A 24,785-nucleotide genomic window follows, 5' to 3' on the forward strand; every position below is an offset into this window, starting at 1 on the left:
ATTGCTTATGATAAGTTAGCTATAGAAATAAATAATTTCTAAACACATTCTTGTAAGCCTTTTGAGGAAAAGTTATAGAAGTGATTTCAGGTAACTTTCAAAAGAGTCAAGTACATATTACTAAATGTCTCATTTTTAATGATTCGAAAGTTCAATATATCTGTATGTATTTTACTCTTTAATACCCAAATTTCAAACATTTTCATAATTATGCTTTTGTTTCCCTCTCCCCCGCCGACTATATTTTGCTATATATTTTAAATAGACCACTTTCTGTTTTCTATAGCAATGCACATTTCTGTGTTAACCAGGATTTTAAATGAGTTTACACTAGGTTAAGGGCTTTAACACCAAAAACAAACATACCATCCCCCACCAAATCATAATTTAAAATATCATTTTTTTCGAAAGTCTTCATAAGAATTTCTTTGATGTATTACTCTTTTGCAAATATTAGCCTAAATTCCAAAGATAATTACTTAAAAATCTCAACCTAAACTGGAAAGCCTTAGAAAAAAAATTTTTTTGCGCTTACAAGAGGTTATAAATAATGAGAAAGCCAATGTAACAGAATAGAATTCTATGTGACAGGACCATTAAAAAAATCTCATTTATTCTACATGTAAATCATAAAATTCCAGAATTATTCAATTCTTTTCTCCAAGGGAGCCCTCTCTAATCATATACACTTGATCATTCTAAAACATAATAAAGATATAGAATTTATCCAACAAATAAGCAATAGCAGCTCTCTGTATGTATTAAATTTATAGTCTATCAATACATTACCGAGGAAAAGTATGATATACGTATGTCTAGATAGATTAGAAAGAAAAAATGATAGATAGATAGGTTGATAGATTGATTGATAGATAACAAAACAAAGTCTGTCTGACAAGAGATTATGTTCTCCAGATTTTAATGCACTAATAACAACTTCAAAGGAAAACTTTGAGCCTGACCAGGCGATGGCGCAGTGGATAGGGCGTCAGTCTGGGATGCAGAGGACCCAAGTTGGAGGCCCTGAGGTTGCCAGCTGGAGCTCAGGCTCATTGAGCAAAGCTCACCAGCTTGGACCCAAGGTCGCTGGCTCGAACAAGGGGTTACTTGGTCTGCTGAAGGCCCATGGTCAAAGCACATATGAGAAAGCAATCAATGAACAACTAAGGTGTCTCAATGTGCAACGAAAAACTAATGATTGATGTTTCTCATCTCTCTGTTCCTGTCTGTCCCTCTCTGTGTTAAAAAAAAAAAAAAAAGGAAAACTTTGAGATTTAAACTATAACCATTTTTTCTAATGAGATGGTTTGGTGATAAGTGAAATATTGCTAACTCATACAGTGACTGAATAAATTATAAGTTGTTTTTAGTAAATGCTTAAATAACTAAAATATTCAACAGAAAGAAAAGATGTTATAGTAAAAATAATACACTCTTTGTATTAATTTAAATGACATTATCATCGGAAAAGTAGACCTTAAGAAATCATTATATAGAGCGGTTACTGTTTCCAAAAACTCAGAAAGCATATTCCATTTTCCACATGTGACTTGAATTTTCTTAACTAGTATGGTTTCAAATATTAATTTTAAGAAAATAAATCATGCTAATACTTTTGAAATGTGGTAGTTACTTGATAGATAATAAAGTTGAGAATGGACTAAACTGCCCTGATTATTCATTTAAAATTTTTTTTAATAATCCATTTCTGTCCTTAGTCTTTTCTGTGGTCATGATTTTATGGTTCCTCCTCAGTCTGTTATACAGTTTCTGATTTGAAAGGTATGCGAACATTAGCAGGTACCTTAACTGGAAAGGAGAAAAGAAGGAAAGAGCAAGAGAAGGGAAGAATGTTTTAAAGCCTAGGACTCGATTAAAAGTACCAGCTATTAGCTTGTAATTCAAGATACTTCACCAGACACTCAAATGTTTGGAAAGGAACCAAAAATCAGGAATAAAAGATCCCTGTTGAATTTCACAAAAGACCAAGTTCCAAGTGTCCATATTTCAGTTGACATACTGAATAAAAAAGCAATTTGATACACTTCGTGCAGCAGCATAGTTCTTTAATGCCCTCTTGTAAAATGGCTTAATGCATTTTTATCTTCCTATTTGATTTCTTTGATGAATAATCTAGCGATACCTTCCACACCAGCTACAGAACCTTGACCTTATGGCTGCCCTTGTCAATGGAACTTATTGTCTGCTATTAACTTATTTTGACCACAAAGTTTAACTGAGAGACAAGTTATATGTTATCAGAACCGATGAAAAAGATAATAAGCTTGATTTTCTGTGTATGCCCAGGACAGGGAAGAAATCAGCTATCTGAATATAGAGGAAAAAAATTTTCAACACAAATGTTTGGGGAAGAGGAGATTAGCATTTATTTTGTATCATGTCAATACAATTTAATTGTTTCCAAATTGCTCTACATTTTGTAACTATCATTCTAATTATTTAATTAGATTAGATGATTGATGAGAAATATGAGGTTCAAAATGATCAAATTCTGTTTTCTCGAGTTTTCTTTATTATTTCCTGTAGGTGAAGGTCTGCTTAAATGTCTTGTTTTGAAACGACTATGTCCACATGAAGCATATGACAAGAATTGAAAATTAGATAAGTTATCTGGTCAAATTTACTTTTCGAATGCTTAATAATATTGCTTTTATATTTGGAAAAATATAAATGTGTTTTTAACATAAAAGCATGATCTCTGAGTTAGAAGGCTTTTAAAAAACATAATTTTGATTTCTACCTTCTAATGTCAAACAAGAAAGGTCATCAGATCACCTTCAAGTTAATGCTTATCGGTGGACCTCACATTACCTTAACTTTTCCCAATTTATTTAGGCCTGTTGTAATCATTAAGTAAAATGTTGCTTTGAGTTTCTTAATTTAACCTCAAAAAGTGAGGAGGAAAGAGGTCAAGATTTACGGAAACAAACAAAGGAATGATAAGCTCCATCAGGTCTAGACAGAAGAGGGTTTGCGCAAACATGTTATTACATTTCAGTCTTTGATATCCCTTATGTTCCTAGGTTCCTAATTCTTAATATGGCCCCACAGTGGAAAGATCAGTTTGAGAAGTCAAGGAAAATGTGTCTAAGGTGCTCATCCAGGCATAAATTCAAAACCCTCACAGATCTATAAATGTGAATGTGGATTGCTTCTTTCCTTTTTTTTTTTTTTTTTTTTTTCCTTTATTTTTCTGAAGCTTTAAACGGGGAGAGACAGTCAGACAGACTCCCGCATGCGCCCGACCGAGATCCACTTGGCACGCCCACCAGGGGGGATGCTCTGCACCTCCAGTGCGTCGCTCTGTCGCGACCAGAGCCACTCTAGCGCCTGGGGCAGTGGCCAAGGAGCCATCCCCAGCGCCCGGGCCATCTTTGCTCCAATGGAGCCTCGGCTGCGGGAGAGGAAGAGAGAGACAGAGAGGAAGGAGAGGGGGAGGGGTGGAGAAGCAGATGGGCGCCTCTCCTGTGTGCCCTGGCCGGAATCGAACCCGGGACTTCAGCACGCCAGGCCGACGCTCTACCACTGAGCCAACCGGCCAGGGCTGCTTCTTTTCTCAATACATTTTTCTCCACACAATAAGGAAGACAGCATTCCAAGTTTGAGGTATATATAATAAGGTATTTTTGAATTTTACAGGCATAAGACACTGTTAGAGTTTTATGGTTCAGGAGGCAACACATTACGCCCCCCCCACCGCCCCGCCCCTTTCTAGCATGTACTTGAAAAGTGACAAAGCTAGTTTTTATCTCGGTTTCACTTTTGGCCCTTTGTCAATTAAAAAAAATATTGCCTCCTAAGAATTGCTTCCTGTAGTTTTACTAGTCCATTCATCTCTATCTCAAAAGTCAATGAATAACAACTATTCAGCTCTATTTTGACCATCCACAATAATGTACTTCAGGCAAAACTAAAGATAGGACTTGTTACAGCATAGATAAAATCTTAAGGAAAGTCAACCAAAATTAAATTTTCCCAAATGTCCCAATACATGATTGGTCCAGCTCCACAGACCAAGATAGAGATGGTGAATATACATAGACATAAGAAAATATACCCTGACAACAATATAATTAATTGAAAATTAATGATAAATCTCTAATTTTCATAACATATTTAATTTAAAGATTGGAACTTTGCTAAATTAGAAGTTGTCCGAACTTGATACAAACGGTTGGTGGTTTCTGCTATGACTCCTGGCAGGCATTATACAGATTTCTTGGTTTCCTCATACTAACAAAAATATACCCTGAGCAGGCGGTGGCACAGTGGATAGAGTGTCGGACTGGGATGTAGAGGACCCAGGTTCAAAACTCTGAAATCACCAGATTGAGCGTGGGTTCATCTGGTTTGAGCAAGGCTCACCAGCTTGGACCCATGGTCACTGGCTTGGGGGTGTCACTCACTCTGCTGTAGCCCTCTGGTCAAGGCACATATGAGAAAGCAATCACTGAGAAACTAAGATGCCGCAAGGAAGAATTGATGCTTCTCATCTCTCTCCCTTCCTGTTTGTCAGTTCCTCTCTGTCTCTCTCTCCGTCTGTCTCTGTCACACAAAAAAATACACACACACAATGTGTGTGTGTGTGCATGTGTACCTTCAATCTTCATATGAATCAGTTACTTACTTGCCACAATCATACAGTTATTTCTCCAGGACATTGCAAACAGATGCTTCACAAATTGGAGGACCATTCCAACATGGAAAGGAAAAGGAGAAGCAAGGGGAACAAATGGCCTAAACTATATGTTATCCTGTGAAAGGGTATGTTGGACAACTTATTACTGGAGTAAAGCTGGTCTGTCATGTCAATCTATAAGAAAGATATTAGACATTGTACAATAACTCAATGTTAATATTTTATATTGTAATTGCATAGAACCAATGATATAGGAAATTGGAATTATTTTTAATGCCTCTCACTTATATGTTAATGATTTTCCAAAATATCTATTTTGACTGTGAAAGCAACCAGATTGAACTATGTCCAGGTGCAAAATGATTTGGGATATCATTTGATGGAATGTAAATTGTGGCACATTGTGGCACCATAAGTAATTGCCAAGGGACTTATCTAAAATTACATAACTCTGTGCATTTGAGAACGTGGTGAAAAGAAGTTAAGAGCTGAAGTTAAAAATAGAAGAAATAAGAACTATGTTACCATAGGAAAACTTTTCCCTTCAAATTACTTTTTGGGGATTTTCTTTAATACAAACTTTACTGGACTGTAGAATATAAAGGTAGACAAAATAGCTTGGCCATCTGTGGGTGGAGGAGTGAGAATAATAAAATGTTGTCCATTTGGTTTAGGAAATAGGACAAAGGTTAAATAGGATCCACAAAGGCTGTTCTACAATTGTTCTCTAGGAGGAAACTAGGAAAACAAAGAAACACTAACATTCATTTGAAATTTTCCTAGTTGTTTATTTTCACCTTATTGCCAAGGAAACCTAGCTTACAGAGTAAGAAAAATTCATCCAGAGAGTTAATTCTTAGATTTATAAACCAAACATTTGGACATGATCTGTGAGAATAGGACCTTTCAAAGTAAAGCACTCAAGTCAACAAAGTTAAAATTTCTCCATTTTTTAGTGAAACAATGTCATTTTTAATGAAATCACTTGAGTTCTATATTCTTCCCCAAAAGCTAGAAATTAAATTGTGGGGTTTTTTGCCCTAAGTAATACACTGACCAAAAAAAAAAAAAAAAGGCAACTAATACGTATATCTCAAAACGTGAGAAAAACTTAATAGTATAAAAAAAATAGCACCTCACTGGAAATTGATTTCCTTTTTTTTTCTTAATTCATGGGTCTAATGTACCTTTTCTCCTCTCCAGCTGCTGTGCAGAGTGTCTGCCTTCTGTCTCCGTGTCTCATCATCTGCCACCTCCCACCGGTAATTTTCTGACTGTTGCTGTTTATTGTCAGTGTTCATGACATTCCCCGTCTCCCCCTGCAACTCCTTCCCCGGGTCATACTGCGGAGCTGAAGTAGTGTGCAGAAGCAGTGAGCAACAGGGAAGTTTCTTTTGCAATGAGGCTTCAAGGTAAAAAGCATGTTCGGGCAGTAAAGACAAAAAAAGCTGATTCTGTAATTCCCTTTTCAATGAAGCTTCAAGGGTAATCATCACGCGGTTGCCTTTGAGTCCCGAGGTCATACACTAAAGCTATTACAAATGATTTAATAAATACATATTTAATTATTGAATCACTTTAAGTGCACTATTTAATTTCCTTGCCACAGATGGCACACAATTACTAGATTTACTCAGATTTCTCTGAGTAATTTCCATTAGCATGTATTCTCTGCCTTCCTCCCCCCACCCCAGAGTGAAAAAACTATGCCACTGTTAACTATTTATTAAATATTGTCCAAATATTTAAAAAGAAACAAACAGCAACAACAAAAAACACATATACCCTCTAGAAACTGCATCAAAACACACAAAAATACTACATAGCATTTTAAAGAAAATATAAAAATTGAAACTAGACTTCTTATATTACAATTGTACAATGTATTTTACACCGTGATTATCTTTTCAATGCAATTGACAAAGCCTGCCCCTACACCAAATTTGCAAGAGGGAAATGAAGGAAGAAAGGAATAAGTACAATTCTCCAAACTTACACTCAGCCACTCAAAGTTGTTCATATCAAATTCTGCATGTATTCTATATACATTAAGTTTCAGGTAGTCTACTTTATAAGCACCAGCTTATTTATTATCCACAAAAACCCAAGAGAATGTAACCATTATTCTCTCCATTTGATAGGAAATTGAGACACAGAGGGCTAAGTAGTTCTCCAAGTCACTCAGCCCCTAATATAAGAGAAAGATTGGGTTCATGCAGTGAGTAAATGCTTGCAGTGCTATACCGTTATTCAAGTGCCCTACCTCTAAGCTTGCAGATATACCTAAGATAATTTATATACCTTTCCTTTTGATTATTAGTAGGGCCTATTATATCTGTTTTTCTAAAAAAAAAAAAAAAAAAGCGCTACAGATATGTTATTAAAATAGCTACGTATGACAGGACATTTTCTACCAATTCTATAAGGTTCTGCTACTTAATAAAGAATGAATTGCAGATTGGGTGTGAATTCATCTGGGAAACTTTTCTTACATCTATTTGGATCTCATCTGAATTTAAAAGAAGTAGACAATACCAACAATAAAATACAGTGCCTAAATAGAAGTCTCCCCTTTACCACAGCTACCAGGAGCCTCGGCTAAGAATTTTGTTGTTCAGTTGCACAAGTCTTCTTTACCAGTGGACTTTCATACGACACCCTCCTTTAACCAATTTAGGCTTTGTCTTTTAAAATTACTTTAATCATTTTCAATTCTGTGGTATTTGTCCTTTAAAAATTGAATAGCCTAAATTCCTTTTTAAATGAACAAAAATTATATGAATATATGAAAGTAAAATATTACTATTAAATTTTTAGGGGCCTATGATCAGATTGATTTTAATACTAAAATGTGCAATTGATCTTTGTTCCACCAATTAATGATCTTTAATTTAGTGATTCTAAAAACATGCCTAGTATCTAATAATAATAGCCAACATTTTTTAAGCTTTGTGCCAGACACTAAGCTAAGTACTTTGCTAAGTATATTATCTTATTTAATTGTCACAAGTATATGAAATAGGTATCGTTATTATATTCATTTTGCAGATATGGAAAGAGGCTCAACAGGAACTTGATCAAGGTCACACTGCTAGCAAGCAATGAATCCTAGATGGAGCCTAGAATTTAGAAATTAGATTCTAGGTCGGCCTGTTAACCACAACTCTATCCAATGCCATCCAAAAGAACTTTCTGCAGTGATAAATGTGGGCTATAAAATAGTGAAAAACTAAATTTTAAATTGTATTTTTAAATTAATATAAAAATAATAGCCCTATGTGAGGTAGTGATTAGCATATGGGATAGTGCTGCTACCCTGCCTGTTCGCTATGTTTTCTATTAAAAAAAAAAGTACACATCAGGCTTGTTTCTACTTCTGCTTGTAAAATGGTAAAATTAAGTCATCTGATTCCTAAAGTAATATTAAAACACACAGTGTTTTATATGTCCTTAAAATCATAATATGCTGATACCCTAACAGAATGTTACTAGGGCGAACGTCTTTGCAAATTATTGCTTACATCACTTCACATTTTTCGTATAGGAAACTTATTTTGAGTGTGTTTTTTTTCCCTTTCAAAGAGTATCCCTTTTAAGAGAAAGGGTGGTGATATGACATGAATTAATGAAATTTCTTATTTCCTCCAGTGAAGGAAGCTCCCTTATGCTTTTAGGGGCGGGCAGCTGTCATTCCCTTGCAAAGGTGGCTTTGCCTGTGGCCCCTCCGTTCAAATGCATTCTCTTCTTTCCACATCACTTTGTGTTAAAGCCTGTGTCTGGGAGAGGCTCACAGGTAAGATAGGCCAAACTGTGGGGCTTCCAGCTTTCCAAACTTCCCCATGATAAATAGCTTCAGCAGCACTTAGCTTCTCATTTAACTCAAAACAAAACAAAACAAAAAAAGCCTTTAATAATGGGTAGAACAACTAACATCTACAGAGCAGTTTTCCCACGTTCCTTTACAAGATAAAATATTTGAAATTCAAGAAACCCTGCAATCTGGAGGCCAAATGCGATCAATTGCACTTATTTGAAAAGGGAAGCTATTCTCATCAGTCTGATTTGCTTAATTTTCACAAAAGCACTATGGTATTTCACACAGTGAACTGTTTAATTTAGAGTTTAGGGTTTTTGTTTTCTTCTGCTTTTTTCTTTGTGCTTCACTTAGACCCCCTCCTTTTATTGAGTCATCTTGCGTGTTTTGAAGTTGGACTCGCTGGGTTTTACTGGTGATTCTGCTATTTAGATGTGTCAGCTTAGGCAAATTAACCACTCAGAGCTTCTGTTTTCTCATCTTTGAAAGGGGAATAATATATATACTGTAGTTTCTACTTCATAAGATTGCTGAAAATTTTGAGTTAATAGAAAGTATATCAGTGTCTCGCCTATAGGCATAGAGGTTTATGAGCTCAATAAATATTAAATATTACTATAACTTTTATTTTCCTTATTAATCAGTCTCACTCCTTATTTGAGTATTTCCTATACTTCATAACCTAGTCAGTAAAGGCCATTTTGTTTTTTATTGAGAATCGGTTATCAAATGCATATATGGCTTCTTCCTGTGTTTTTATTTTAGGCCAGAATTCTGTCCCTTACTATTTATTTATTTCTCTCTCATCTACCAAACTTAGTCTGAGGAAGCACATAGACTATAATCATCAATTACATACAGAAAGAAATTAATGTTTCTCTCCAATGTGCTATTTTTTTACAGATGGAAGAGATGTCCCTCAGTTAGATAGTGGGAAATGTGGTGGCAACCATTGTGAAGTAAATCTCTAAGGCCGATAAAGAAGTTCTTTTTAGGAACCTTAGCCAGATTTGTGCATTTGCGGTTCTGGGACCAAATGGGTTTGTGGAGAATGGTCTTATTTTTTGCCTCCACAACCTAAATACTGGTGCCGATCTATACAAAAGAGAAGAAATCCCGTGTCATTCATGTAACTTAATGTGAAAAACCTAGTTTCCTGTATTTGATGACCAATGAATAATCAAAGGTTAGAACAAACTGAGGACAGCTGCAATTTCTAGGGAAAAAATGTTTTAGCATATTTTTTCCAGTGACATCATTAGAGTGTGGAAGCATCACTCAGGTATTACCCCTGACAGACAAAAAAGGTTCCTGGTGAGAAGATAGTACTACTTCAGATGCACTTTGTACACATTTATTGTCCTTATAGTAAAATCTTTCTGTTGGAAACTCTGCATAGTAACAAGAATCTAAAAGTTACACATTTAGATGGAAGTATGCTCCGGCAAGGAGGTTGGGAGGTAATCAAAAGGCTTAAAATACATAAACACTTGGCAAGTTTTTCAAAATAAATTTTAAACAAGCATAATGTATTTCTTCTACACCAACAGAGCCTTTTAAATATGCTGTATGTAAACGAATAATGTTAAAATAGCTATTATTCTTCAAGAGACACATTTATTTCTGGAAGTGTTAGGGTTTAAGATAAAGTTATATATTCAGAGCTAAAGTTGAGAGTAATTAAAATATATAAATTACATTTCTTTGACCTCAAGGAAAGAGGCATACGCTGGCATCAGCACAAGCTGTGTTCTTGGCAGGAGAATTCTGGTTATAAATGGAACAGAGCTTCAGGTATTACGGGAATGCACATGTCAAAATATTGGGGGCTTTAACTACAGACAGAATCAATATAACAGACACAAACATCATTCTCTCCCTTGATTTTTTTATTAAATTGAGCTGAGACTGCCTCAAGGAATAATTATTTCATGCCAGAATTGCAATAAAATTTGCAATAATTAGTAAAGCATAGTTCTGTTTAAAGATATATTTTACTTTAGTGAAATTTTGTTATTGGCTTAAAATGGGGTATTTTTTGTTTTTGTTTTCTTGAATTATATCTTTATTCCTACTTGTGTTATTTTGTTAGCATCATTGCAAAATTCCTGGCTTCTATTCTCAAAACTGAGCTAGAGCCTATAACTCTTGGAAGTTTATTTATGCCAATTTACTTTAAGAAAAATAGGTCTACATTAAATTGGAGCATTGTCAATGGTGCAGTGAAAATGCTTGGCTATTACTGCTATTCAGTCATGCACACTGCTGCAAAGAAGTGGTGATGGTCTCGCTGGGAACCGTGTGAACATGTCCTGGGCAGGAAATGCACATGGAGCTTACTCTTCCATCTCCTTGAGACGCTAATAAACCCCAGAATTGGATTTTGACACAAATCATGCTTGTTTTTGTTGGCTGTATAAAGGTCTCTCTGTTTTTTCTGTTGAAAATGTTCATGTACATATATTTATAAGTATGTTGGTGATTTTCTATTAGGTAAAATGAATAAAAGGAAGGAAGGAAGGAAGGAAGGAAGGAAGGAAGGAAGGAAGGAAGGAAGGAAGGAAGGAAGGAAGGAAGAAAGGGAGGGAGGGAGGAAGGGAGAAAGAGAGGGAGGGAGGGAAGGAGGGAACGAGAAAGGGAGGAAGGAGGAAAGAAAAAAAGAAAAAAATTAAGAAAGAAAGAAAGAAAGAAAGAGAAAGGAAGAAAGAAAGAGAAAGAAAGAGAGAAAGAAAGAGAGAAAGAAAGAAAGAAAGAAAGAAAGAAAGAAGAAAGAAAGAAAGAAAGAAAGAAAGAAAGAAAGAAAGAAAGAAAGAAAGAAAGAAAGAAAGACAGACAGACAAGGGGAGAAGAAGCCAATGAACAAAATTTGTAGGGGTAGACTTGAAGGAGGGGTTGTTTGCTATGGTAGTTTATGATAACAAAGCAGTTTGCTCTACATATTAAAAGAATCTACTATATTCTATCGTATTAACTCAGCATATTTGATCATTAGTTTCAAAAGTTTATAATTAGTTTAAATAGTACAGCCCAAGTGATACTTTTGTTGTTTTGTTGTTGTATACAATTGGTTAATTGGACTTCAATATTATACTTGTTAAGAAAATAATTACTGTGTTGATCATAGAATAGGGGTAAATATTTCTGTTCCCAACATCAAGTATAAACATACTAGCAATTTTTTCTCCTCACTTATTTAACTATTCTCAACAATAAAAGTAACAACAAAAGGTACTGTTCCAAACAGCTTCTCTATAATCAAGTTTTGGCTCACTCTTTCTTCACCTCATGATTTAATGACTGTGTAAGTAGGCGTGCTTGCTAACTTCCTTTTAAAATGCAAATCCATGCTGGTAAATGTGTGTGTGAGATGTTTGGTTGAATAGAAGTCTGTGAGTCTCTATGCACTGAAATAAATATATATGCATGATGATCATCTAACATAGCAAGTATGTAACCATATAGATTTAAAAAAATACATCACATAATCAACAAAAACTGAGGTCTGATTTACTGAAAGCATGCTTCATATACATGCCTGTAATTGTACAATGACTATATATGATGATGTACATATATAACTTAATCTCTTTTTAATCTTATTGTATTATATATATAAAAACATATGTTTAATATTTTATTATAAAACAATTGCACTAATGTTTTAAGCAATTTTAAAATATATATAAAACATATTTTAGAACTTATACCTACAAACACTTAATATTTGTCTTATTATTTTTTTACTCACAGGCTTTTGTTACAGGTGATTTAATATCTAATCAGCTTTCCTCCCTATAATCCTTGGAAATAATAGCTTATATTGATATTAAATACTTATTAGGCATACATTTTTATCATCAACATACTTTCCTCCACACTACCACCACTCAAATGTCAGTAGTTTCACCATCTAATTAATATATTTCCTGAAATTCACCATTTTTATAAGTGTGTATATGTGTGTATGGATTGATTCTGAAATACATATAACCCATCATCATAGTAGAAAGATTAGTCAACATGAAGACAGTAAAATAGCACCTCCATTTTGACACCATTTTCTAGATATATGAACTATCTTTTTGGAATACAGGTACACTATTTTCTTGTTCCAAACTGAGTTGTACTTGATTTTATATAGACGGACGTCATGCTGTTCCTTTTCTTTCTTTATTTTTTGCCACATGTTTTGTTGGGTAGAAGAAAAGAAAGGAGGAGAAAGAATGGAGGACAGAAGAAAACGGAAATGAGATGGATGGTATTAGAAGACAGCAGTGAATGGCTGTGTCCTGCCATGTAATCAGCCTCATACTTACATTAACCTCTTACATCTTTTCCTCAGAAAAAAAAAAATAGCATAGCTAAGACTTATATATCATTAGCCAAATTTAAGCCTACAGAAAATAATTTTCCAGGATCAGAGATAATTTAATTGCCTATGTTGGTGAAATATAAGAATCAACTATTCCACTGCGTTTAAGAGAGCAGATTTTAGGAACACAGTAACTGAAGACCATTGCATGTACATATGAACTATATCTCTGTCTATATTTGAGGACTGTCATATGGTGAGAGTGTTTTTAATTCTAATAAATAAATCCTTGGAGTATAAAAAATAGATGTCTTTCTAACTTGACCACCTAGTGACCTTATTTTCTAAATATTAAATTGACAGCAGAAACCCACTGCTGTATTCTGCAATCCTGTAAAATCTTTTTAGCCTTCTCAATTGCAAAAGCAAGTCCAGATGGGACCATGAAATTTTTGCAAGTTCTACAGCACATAATTTTGTTCAATAGAGTTATTATACCACACACAGCTGTATACTGCCATATAAATGAGCACATGTGCAATAGAATTTCTGTATTATAAGTTTTATAAGACTAAAACTGAGATTATACAGACATACACAATAATTTATTCGAAACATCAACATGTGCGTTGCTCTAGGGTTACACAAATGGTGCCATTGCTTTTCCAAGAGAAAACGTTTGTCATTTAATATTCAGTATTAACACAAATGTTTTCCTCAGAATTATAATCTAAATTAGGTGCTTTAAAATCCATCAATATATCATTAACTTCTTACTTTAATATATTAGATCTATAGAAGAATCAATTCTCCCTAACAATGGTGAGAGAACCTAATCACTCTCTAAATTTACTTTTAATTAGCATCATCTGCATTAATTGGTGTAGCTAATAGCAAAACATTATAGTGCATTGCTATATTATATTTGAAATGCGACATATATTTTGGTCCCATGTCTCTCCAAAAGAACCTTGTCCATTTTCTTTTTCTGAATTCCCTCTGTAAATATTCTTAAGTGTAGTGCTCAAAACTTTTCTCTAGGAAACTACATGTGGCTATATTAAAGATTCACTATTTGAATAAAGTTTCCAGGTCACTATGTAGTCTTGATTTCCTCTGAATATTTGAGAGTATCCTGAGAATTCATTTTTTCTCTCCTCAATCTTTTTTCTTGAAATTCACTAATTGTCAGCCAAGTTTTTTGAAAATGAAAAGGAAATGCTGTGTAACCAGCGAATAGTTTAGAAGAAAGAAAATAATCTACCATATATTAAATGTCTTCCATTGCCAATGACTGTTCTATGGTTTTATATATTACTTTTCTCATAATCATTATAAAAGACAATATTTCCATTTTACTAATTGGGGGAAGGGTAAAAAAGCAAATAAAAGTTAAGTAATTTTCCAAAGGTCACAGTAGTGTGCACAGCCAGAGGGTGTTATAGATATTCTAAGTCAGAGCCATAATTTAGGTCCTCTGACCACAAGCCCAGAACTCCTTCTTCTACACCACATACTCTAATGGGGTTTCAGCTTCTACTCAAGCTCTTTAGCTATAGGGAAAAAACTACAAACGAATTCATAACAGATTCTACGGTCAAATAAAAACCAAAAATTATCTATTAAGTCTAATTCCTTACATTTGACTTGAGACCTCTAATTTTGTTTGAAATGAAACCTTCCCTGCCAATTTCAATGTTTTCAGAAGTACTCTTTTGGCTTACTGTCCTCTCATATATCCTATCTCATTTAATGATATCAGTCTTCACTCAGTTGCTTAAAATAGAAAGTTTAGGTCAGGGGTCCCCAAACTACGGGCCCGTGGGCTGCATGCTGCCCCCTGAGGCCATTTATCCGGCCCCTGCTGCACTTCCGGAAGGGGCACCTCTTTCATTGGTGATCAGTGAGAGGAGAATAGTTCCCATTGAAATACTGGTCAGTTTGTTGATTTAAATTTACTTGTTCTTTATTTTAAATATTGTATTTGTTCCCGTTTTGTTTTTTTACTTTAAAATAAGATATATGCAGTGTGCATAAGGATTTGTTCATAGTTGTTTTTATAGTCCAGCCTTCCAATGGTCTGAGGGACAGTGAACTGGCCCCCTGTGTAAAAAATTTGGGGACCCCTGGTTTAAGTGTTCCTGATTCCTCCACATTGTCTTCAAATCCAATCAAATCCTCAATTTCGGGGCTTCAGCTCTACAAATATATCTTTAAGGCAGTTTTCTTTAAATATTAGTGTGCCTCAGATTCCCCAGTGGACTTGTTAAAACATAGTTTGCTGGAGGCAATACATATGTCTAGTACCTTGGTGATGGTATCATAGGTGTTTGCATATGTCCAAACTCAACAAGATGTATACACTGAGCATGTGCATTTTTGTCATTGTTGTTATCAACTACGTTTCAATTAAACTTAAAAAAAATGGTTGCTGGACCTACTCAGAATTTTTGATTCCATAGATCTGGAACGAGGCCTCAGAGAGCTGGCATTTTGGGCAAGTTGCCTGGTGATGTCTATACTTCTGATTATACAACTACATTGTGAGAAGCCCTGGCCTGTGTATTCTTGCATTTCTTGTACATAGACATTGCATCATGCTCTCATCATGACTTGGCCACATAGAAACAAAAATAATTATATCAATCATCACTTTCCCCATGTATCCTTACAATTTTAATGGATAAAAACACAAATCTTTTAAAGCTATACAACTAATTAAGACTTCTTGAATCTCTTCAACGGTAGGCTGCTGCCCTGAAAGTTATTTTCCTTGTATAAAAGCTTGCCTAATCGCAATCTGGCCAACTTCTATTTAACTTTTAAAGTTTACTCAGAAGGTCGTGGTCTTTCTTGAAATATGACTAGGTTTCCCCTGGCAAAGTTAATAAATCCATAGTCGGATCTCCTATTGTGCTTAGTACTAGCTATATTAAATTTCTCATTATGTTATTCAATATCACAGTTGGTCCTTTTAGGGAGTTTTTTTTTTTTATTTGCTTATTTTTTCATTGAAAAAAATTAACTATCTTCAGGTACTTTATGATTATTTTTTTTCTGGCTCTTATATCCTAATAAAAATAAAGAGGAAAAACAGATAATTTGTTTTGGCCTGCTGACTTCCCTGTATTAAGTGTTCTTTGAAAATGTCTTGATTGCATATATTATCACCTCCAACACACTATGTTAATGCCGATCTGTACTGAAGAAAGAGTTCAATGTTATCTGCAGGAGTTTAGCAAAACAACTTGTGTAGGCATGTGTCTCTGAGATACAAATGTCTAAATCAATACAGTTATTTTTGTGGAACTTAAGTCACTGCCTTTAAATATATACTGAGTTCATCTTAATTAGTGCCTCAAGATTTGACCTGACTTCACCCTCAGTTTTAAGGATTTTCCCCAATGCATGAACATTTAAAATTTACAACCACCCACACTTAAAACATGCAGACATAGTCTAAACTTTAAATTTATTACAAGAGACCTCTTATACTAAATGCATTTTAAAAATCTAACATCCATCCTGGGATTGAAACTATTGTGGACTAAAATTTATAATAAAATCTTTTTTTTTTTGGCATATAACAACTTATGAATACTACTTATATACTTTTTAAAAAAATAACTATAAGATAAAGAGAGAATTATATGTGAATTACAAAATTATAAAAGCAATTTATTTAGGTTTCCTCAATCATTTAATTTTATTATATCTATCTTTAGCTAGTATATGTTCCTAAAAATTACTTAGATGGTAATAATGCAAAGCTTTCAGAAATAAAGTTCCTTCAATTGCACTGGTATAATAAAAAAAATAAATAAATAAAATAAGAAAAAAAAAGAAAAGGAAGAAACACTCAGCCTGTGTTTAAATCACTGTATTTAGGGCCCACTGGTTTTACTGTTATACCTCTGTGACAATTAGTATTGAATAGTTACTTTAGCTTAGTCTAATAGGGTAAATTAACACTTTTCTAAGTCTAGTCAAACCATTTCGTTACAGTAAAAAAAGAAAATAAATAATTTAAGTATTGCAATTCAGAGTATGACCCCTGTAAAAAGTAGGTTTAATTTAAAGCCATGGATGATTACCTTCGGAAAGTTCTTTGAGTCACTTTGTGTAAAACTACGAGGACCGAATTCTGACTCCCAAGCTCTACTCTCATCAATTATCTGATACCTAAGCTTCATTATCACACAATATTATAAAAGCAATGGTGAAAATTGTGTTTAATCCACTATATAGCTAGTTTCCATATCCTCAGGGACTTAATTTTAGGACACTAACCTAAATTCCTCAGATTCTCCAATCTCTTATATAAAATTGTGCCATATTTTCACATAACCTATGCATACCTTCTGATATAATTTAACTGATCTCTAGATTACTTGTAGTACCTATATATTTCTATGTAAATAGTTGTTAAACTGTATTGTTTCGAGAATAATGAAGAGGAAAAATGTCTATACAATGTTTAGTGCTATAAATGCAACCATCCTAGGCTCAAGGATATCTTACATGTCAGCAGCAGTGTAACATTTTCAAAACATATTTTCTAACTGCCATTGGTTGAATCCTTGGATGGGAAACCTGCTATGGAGTTCTCACTGTACTTTAAAAATAAGACTGAATAAATTTCTACAGTATCTGACCAGGTGAATGTTGTTACCAAATGTTTCCTAAGTTTCTACAGTTCCTTGAGACACCCACTTTTCAATTAACAGTAGCATGCCTCAAGATAATCTCAAAAGATCTGAGTAGGTGTCCTAAAATAACAAAATCCCTTGGAGAGACAGAGAAGGACTTTTCCTCTTTCCTTTATTTGGTTTTGTTTCAAAGCTTCTTCATGCAAGTTCTACTCATTCTCTCTATGCTATAAAACGTGCTCTCCCGCTGACAATCATAGTTGTTTTCCTCTCAAATGGCTACTCTGTCTGTAATTAATTTATCTGAGAAGAATAGCAAACAATTTCAAATGCTGAGAGTTTTTTCTCCCCTAATTAGACCAACCAAATTAAAATGAATAACTTAGTTTTTCTGGGTTATCATACCGACCTTTGCCATGATTATTTGGATAAAACAAAAATTCTCTGAAGTTTTCAGGAGACTTAAATAAATGATTAAAATAATTAGTACAGAAGGGGGGAAAAAGGGTCTAAAAAAAAGCACTAAATTTTTATCATAATACAGAGAAGACAAAGATAGATGATAGATTTTTATTTATTATTAAATTTCATTAAATATAAGTATATATATTCACATTGTGCTAGGCAGAATTGTGGATGCCCAAAGATGTCTATGACCTAATCCTGAGAACCTGTGAATGAATACCTTCGATTACTTGCCAAGGAAGGATTAAGGTGACAGAGTTGACTTTGCTATGGGAAGATGTATACACTGAGCATGTGTATTTTTTTTGAAGATTATCCTAGATTATCCATATAGTCCCAAAGTATTCATATGGTCCTTAGAAGCAGAATAAAGAGGCAGAGAGGATGGAAGAGATGACAACCTTAGAAGCCTGTTGCTTTGAAGATGGAGGAATGGGCCCCTAGTGAGAGAATGTGGGAGGTAGGTCTCTAGAATCTGGGAAAGGTAAGAAAAAGGATTCTATGTTAGAGCCTCCAAAAGGAATGAAAACTTGCTAATACCTTGATTTTAGCCTATTTATATCCACTTTGGACCTCTAACCTGCAGAACTGTAAAATAATATATTTAGGTTGTTTTCATCCACTAAGTTACTGGTATAATTCACGAAAACAGAAATAAGAAATAAACATACACACACATACATTTGCCTCATTTTTTTTTGTTCTTAAACATAAACACCATCTGGATCAATGGCAACTGATAGAAACATAATGCAAATCTCATAGAAGAGCCACATGATTAATTTAAAATGTCCTTGTAGCCATGTTTTTAAAAATAAAGAAGACTAATTCTCATAATGTGTTTTACTCAACCCAACATATCCAAAAGAGTAATCAATGTCATCAATCAATATGACATTATTAAAGATGTATTTTACATTGTCTGATATCGACCTGGAACGTTGAGGTCACGGGTTTGAAACCCTGGGCTTGCCTGGTCAAGGCATATATGGAAGTTGATGCTTTCTGCCCCTCCCCCTTCTCTCTCTCTCTCTCTCTTCTCTCCCTTTCTCATCTCTGAAATGAATAAAATCAAAAAAACAAAAACTTAAAAAGAGATATTTTACATTATTTTTATTTGTGCTAAGTCTTCCAAGTCTGTCAGTGTTATTCTTACAGCTTATCTCAGTTTGCTCTAGCCACATGTAAATGGCTTGTTTGCTGCAATTGGTGGGTAGCTGCTGTATTCAACACCGCAAATCCACGTACAGAGATCTTCTAGCTTTCTGAAACTAATTTTAGCGATGGCTTTGAATATATTCATATGATTTAAACTATAACTTTAATTTATTTTTTTAAAAGATTGTGATTTATTTATAGATTTACAAAGTGCTTTTGTTTTGACTTTCACCAGGACATAGTACAAATCGTCCACACATCAGCACAGAAATTTAAATGGTAGCAAAACCATCTTAACATACGAATTATTTTCCACTAAGCGTAAAGATGTGGTTTTTACTTATCTTTCACGCATTTAACTGTGCATGTCAGAAAGCCAATCTTTGAGTTTCATACAGGTTTGCTTTTTATCATCAACTTTTCCCAATTTGAATTTCTATATATATACATACTCTACTTTTACACTTAAAAGTTAGAAACCAAATTTCTGTCGTACAAAGCAAACTAAAATAAAATGAATTTTCTTTTTTTTTGTTTACTTACAAATGGCTGCTTATTCCTATCCTCAACACAGATGCCACAAAGCAGTCATGGGTCGCGGTAACTTCAGACACAGAGCTGAAACTGCTGGGCTTTGGCAGGTATAATGCGGGACTTCGATGCCACCTTCCCTATGACTGGCTACAGTCTGCAGCTTTCAAATTCTTATAATTGGAGGTAATTGATACAGAGGCAAAATGTATAGTTAATTCTTAATGAGATTTTAAGCAGACATTTTACAAAACGGCATGTGATGGTAGAAGATTATGGGCATCAATAATCCTTCCACAATTTTTTATTGCAACCTAAGAAGTGAGTAAGATCTTTCCCATTATGCCTGGCGGTTTGATGTGGGAGGATTGTTTATCAAAAAGGAGTTAGACAGGCCCTGGCCGGTTGGCTCAGCGGTAGAGCGTCCACCTGGCGTGTGGGAGACCTGGGTTCGATTCCCGGCCAGGGCACATAGGAGAAGCGCCCATTTGCTTCTCCACCCTCCCCCTCCTTCCTCTCTGTCTCTCTCTTCCCCTCCCGCAGCCAAGGCTCCATTGGATAAAGATGGCCCGGGAGCGGGGATGGCTCCTTGGCATCTGCCCCAGGTGCTAGAGTGGCTCTCCTCTCGGCAGAGCGACACCCTGGAGGGGCAGAGCATCGCCCCCTGGTGGGCAGAGCGTAGCCCCTGGTGGGCGTGCCGGGTGGATCCCGGTAGGGCACATGCGGGAGTCTGTCTGACTGTCTCTCCCCATTTCCAGCTTCAGAAAAATACAAAAAAAAAAAATGAGTTAGACAATTTTCCTCATTGGGCATTGACATTAATGCTAGAAGTTGCTGGGCTAGAAATGAAGAATTTATACATAGTTTAGCATTAGTCATTTTTTTCTTTATTCAGTTGGTGATGTCATCTTTCTCTCCTTCAACTGACCTTGTGATTTGTAAGATTATAGGTGAAGGCTTCCTAAATTACAAGGACCATACCCTAAATTTGGCTATAATCAAGTAATTAGCCCCAGCTGAAAGCCAGTAGGTACATGGCTTGACAATTTTACTATTAAAAGTAAAACTTAAAAATAGATTGTCCCTTCCTTGGTATAATTCTTTAAATACTTGAAAATAGTGTTATTTCTCCCAAACATTGTAAAAGTGTTGTGCTGAGGCACCTGTAAGATCACCCTCTATATTTGTTAGGCTAGCGGAGGAGGAAGTGCTAAAACCCACTAGCACTATTTATATTCAACGAGGCTGGGAATTATCCATTGTTAACCACTTAAAAGAAAATAAAAATGTTCCTTTTGAGAACATGTAGTACTTATCTGACCCCTTATGCAACATTAAGAATGAGATTGGTTGATATGCTAACAGTTATTTAACAAGTACTATGAAGAAAGCACAAAGCTCCAGGCCTTGAATTACCAGCTCCCTTAATTTTCACCACAATCCTAACAATGTATGAAATATTATCATCTCCATGTGCTAAGGAAAAAATTTAGGACTTGAGAAGCTTATTTATTTTCCTAAAGTCACTGAGCTGGTCAAAGGTTTAGAACTTGACCCCATGTCACAGTGACTCGAAAGCCATATCTTTAACCATAATACCAGATAAATGTTAGGAAAAGCTCTATGGCTAATAGCACACAAAATATTTTTATATACATTTATTGATATTTTAATATATTTATTGAAATCCCACTAGTGAAGAAAAATTATATATGCATATACCCATACATAAGTATATATGTCTATAGTTCTAATTTGTAGGATATATTTTAATTAGATGCAATGAAGAAGGAGGTTAAAAACACAGCAACCAAGAAAAACCATCTGAAATTAACAAAAGGAACACTGACTCTCCAAAAGCATAATGGCCAGTTTTCTTCTTTTGGGGTCTATTTCAAAGGCTACATTGAAACCATTTAATCTGCCTGTTCAAGTTAAATGAGAACATGAATGTCTAAATCAGTACTGTCCATTACGATAACCACTAGCCAAATGTGGCTGTTTAAATTTAAATTAAGATGGAATAAAATTTTTAAAAAGTCAGTTGTGTGGTCATATGAGTAGTGATCTAAATGGAACTAAGGACAAAGTCATGCTTTCATTGAGGATAGTTTACCCTAACTCTCTCCCCCTTGTTCAGCCTCTGTGCAGTACACACTCTGGAAGAAGACAAACTCTTTGCCATTTTCTCATTATGTTTAACAGGGTTCAATAAACAAGTTGTCTTTTTAAATGAGGATGAAGGCTGGCAAAACAGGGACTGACTTTAGGACTTAAGGGTGCAGAGTAGAGCTCAGTTTTCTCTTAGCAGCAGCCAGTGGCACATTTCAGGAGAAATAATTTTAAGACACATTTCAGTGGTGACTTGAGTACTTCCAGATTACACTGGAAGAGGAAGAGTTTTAGAACAGAGTTTTTTTTTAAAACCATGACATTTGAATTGATAGAAATAGTGTAAGGTGAGAAAGAAATGACGAGATGAGCAAAGCAATGAGAATTTACATCTACAAAACTTTCTTTTTAAAAGTGAGAAAAATAAGAGCCTTCTTTCCTTACTTCCACCAACCCCAATTTTCTTCACTATATATGTAAAGAATATTAGAGAATTATGTTATACCCAGTATAAAAAAAGAATGTGGGATTATTATATGTAACAATTTTCATGATTGACTTATAAAATGATTTGCATTTTTAAAATGAGAGGAAGAGCAAGATGGTAGTTTAGATTGTGAACCCAGTAAGCAGAGTGTGCTCATGTTGTGCTTTGCCACATTTTCAGCCCTTGAAAATGGTTTCAGTGATAAAGACTAGTATCAGCAGCATCATTATTTTTAATAGCACTAATGATTTACATAATCACAATAACTCACCAACTCTAATACGGTTGTTGGATTTTATCAGTGGTTTCCTCAAGTCTATTTAATATCAAAGTAGATTGATTTAAATTATTTTAAAATGTTTTATTGTATATAAAAGAACACATTGGTAAGAATATTTGTGGTTTTTTCAAAAAAGGAAATTAGTATTTTTTTGTGAGTGAATTTTTTTTTCTATATATACAGGTTAAGAATTTTATGACAAAAGAGTTATGGTACCACCATAGAATTCTGGAAGAAAATTCTCTGCTATTACAGTTATCATGTTGAAAAAAAAAAAAAATATATATATATATATATATATATGGATGGGCAAAAGTAGATTAACAGCAGTGACTATGCAAAACAGAGTTTTTCTTGTATTATTTATTTATTACTGTACTATTTTCCTTACAAACTGTAAATCTACTTTTGCCCCACCATACATATACATATATAAACATATATACATGTATATAAAAATTTCCTCACTTATTCAAGGTCATCACTCCTTATATATGCAAATTATAAATTTCCACAAATGTAGAATAAAACTGAAAGTTTGATATTCTTTGACTAACTACATAAAAAATCTATTATAATTATGAAAAGAATTAACCCAACAGAATTCAATGTTTAATCCTGAATATAATTAATTTTGTTTATGATCCATTAGCCTATTATTCTCTATTCATCAATATTTAATCTCTGCATTATATTTCTAAATAGTTCATCTCTGCATTATATTTTCATATACTACATACATTCTTTGGAAACTCTTTAAAAATCAATATTAGATGCCTACATTCTAAAACATTTTTCTAGTCACATCTTGAGGAATAGCACTCAATTTCTCTCTCTCTCTCTCTCTTTACATCAATTTTTTGTTGCTGGTGGTGAAATGGTCAATAATATGTTGGGAATATACAACATGTTGCTTATTCAAGACTTAGCCACTTCTCTGTTTTACTTCTTTAGCTTGGTCACAAAAATGCTAATTCATTCAGAAATCTCTAAACCAGGGCCTAGAGTGGGCCTGAGAAGAGCTTGGAGCTCCCGAGTGTGCTGTGCTTTGCTTTTATTAGTAGTGCACATTCTCTTAGTACCTGCGGTTCCTTGGAATGGTGCAGCACCTGTAAAAGGTTAATGAGCATAAAGACTTTCAGGCATAATCAAATTACAGACAGACACTACACAGACATTTCACGGGTAGACAAGCAACATGCACGCTGCAGGCACACTACAGGTGGCAGGTATCACTGCTGTTCCACAAGTGGGATAGCCTACTGATATAGCATATATATATATTTTTTCAAGTTGGTGAGATACCTTTTTCAGTTACTATTTTAAAAAGAGAGAGAAAATTGTTTTCCCAAGTTGCAACCAGATACATACATCGTCCTTTCTGCTATAAGTTATTAGAAATCTCCTCGGATCTATCAAATAAATCAATTTATAATTTTTCTTTTAAAACCCAGTTCATAGTTTTTTTTAAAAGCCTGATTCACTTCCATCCAAAAAAGTACTGAATTCACAATTCAGGCACCTTGTCTATACTATAGTAGATAAACATCTTTACTACTAAAAAAAAATCATGATTTACGATCTGCAATAAATATTTTCAATAGGTTTGTACTCTCTGAGCTAGTCAAAGGTAAAATGAGGACTTTCTGATGAACTAAAATTTTTTAAAAGTCAAGGTGTCAGGTTTTCTAAATATTCCAAAATATTTGGTTTAAAAATCCCATCCATTGCTCTTTGAGAACCATCAAGCATCCATGTACATGCATTAATACTACCATCATTGCAGAGGGCCTGCAGAGAAAGAGTTCTTCCATTCCCAGTTTCATTTGTTTAAACATCTCTGCTATTTTTGTAGCATTCCACAATAACACAGAGGTAATCAAATTAACATTAGCAGTTCATGTTGCAAACTTCAATTTGTATTGCTACAACATCAGAGTAAAAATATTTGCATATCAAAAGTTAAAGAGATGAGATTTAGATTCATTTAGTGTCTTACACAAAACCAAGTAGGCCTTGATGGCAAATTAAATGATAAACAGTTCACAGATTTTCAAAATTGAATATACTTATATATTTTTTTAAATCCCAAGGCCTGTGCACTAAATGCTAATGAAATATGAATATTAGAAAAAGAATGAAATATGACAGTGCATATGGAAAATGTTGGGTTTCTCATATTTCTGAGAATTCTGTTTAAATTTATTTCACACTATAGTGTTTACAATTGCTTATAATTCAGAGTATGTAGGTGATAAATCTATCTATCTATCTATCATCTATCTATCTATCTATCTATCTGGCATATTTAAACACC

At 34.3% G+C, this 24,785-nt stretch overlaps 1 protein-coding gene across 6 annotated transcripts in view; it reads right to left on the bottom strand.

Annotated features, from left to right (window-relative positions):
• PCDH7 (protocadherin 7) overlaps window positions 1-24,785 on the bottom strand; it is a 421,790-nt gene that overhangs the window by 128,905 nt on the left and 268,100 nt on the right. Inside the window, exon 3 of one of the 6 annotated variants that reach the window (XM_066233422.1) lies at window positions 23,551-23,577. The exons of the other annotated variants lie outside the window; for them this stretch is intronic. Coding sequence (XP_066089519.1) covers window positions 23,551-23,577 — 27 coding nt within the window. The remainder of the gene's footprint in view (window positions 1-23,550; window positions 23,578-24,785) is intronic. 6 annotated transcript variants of the gene reach the window in all.

Source organism: Saccopteryx bilineata, chromosome 5 (genome assembly GCF_036850765.1).
Source record: "Saccopteryx bilineata isolate mSacBil1 chromosome 5, mSacBil1_pri_phased_curated, whole genome shotgun sequence".
In the NCBI taxonomy this organism is placed as follows: domain Eukaryota; kingdom Metazoa; phylum Chordata; class Mammalia; order Chiroptera; family Emballonuridae; genus Saccopteryx; species Saccopteryx bilineata.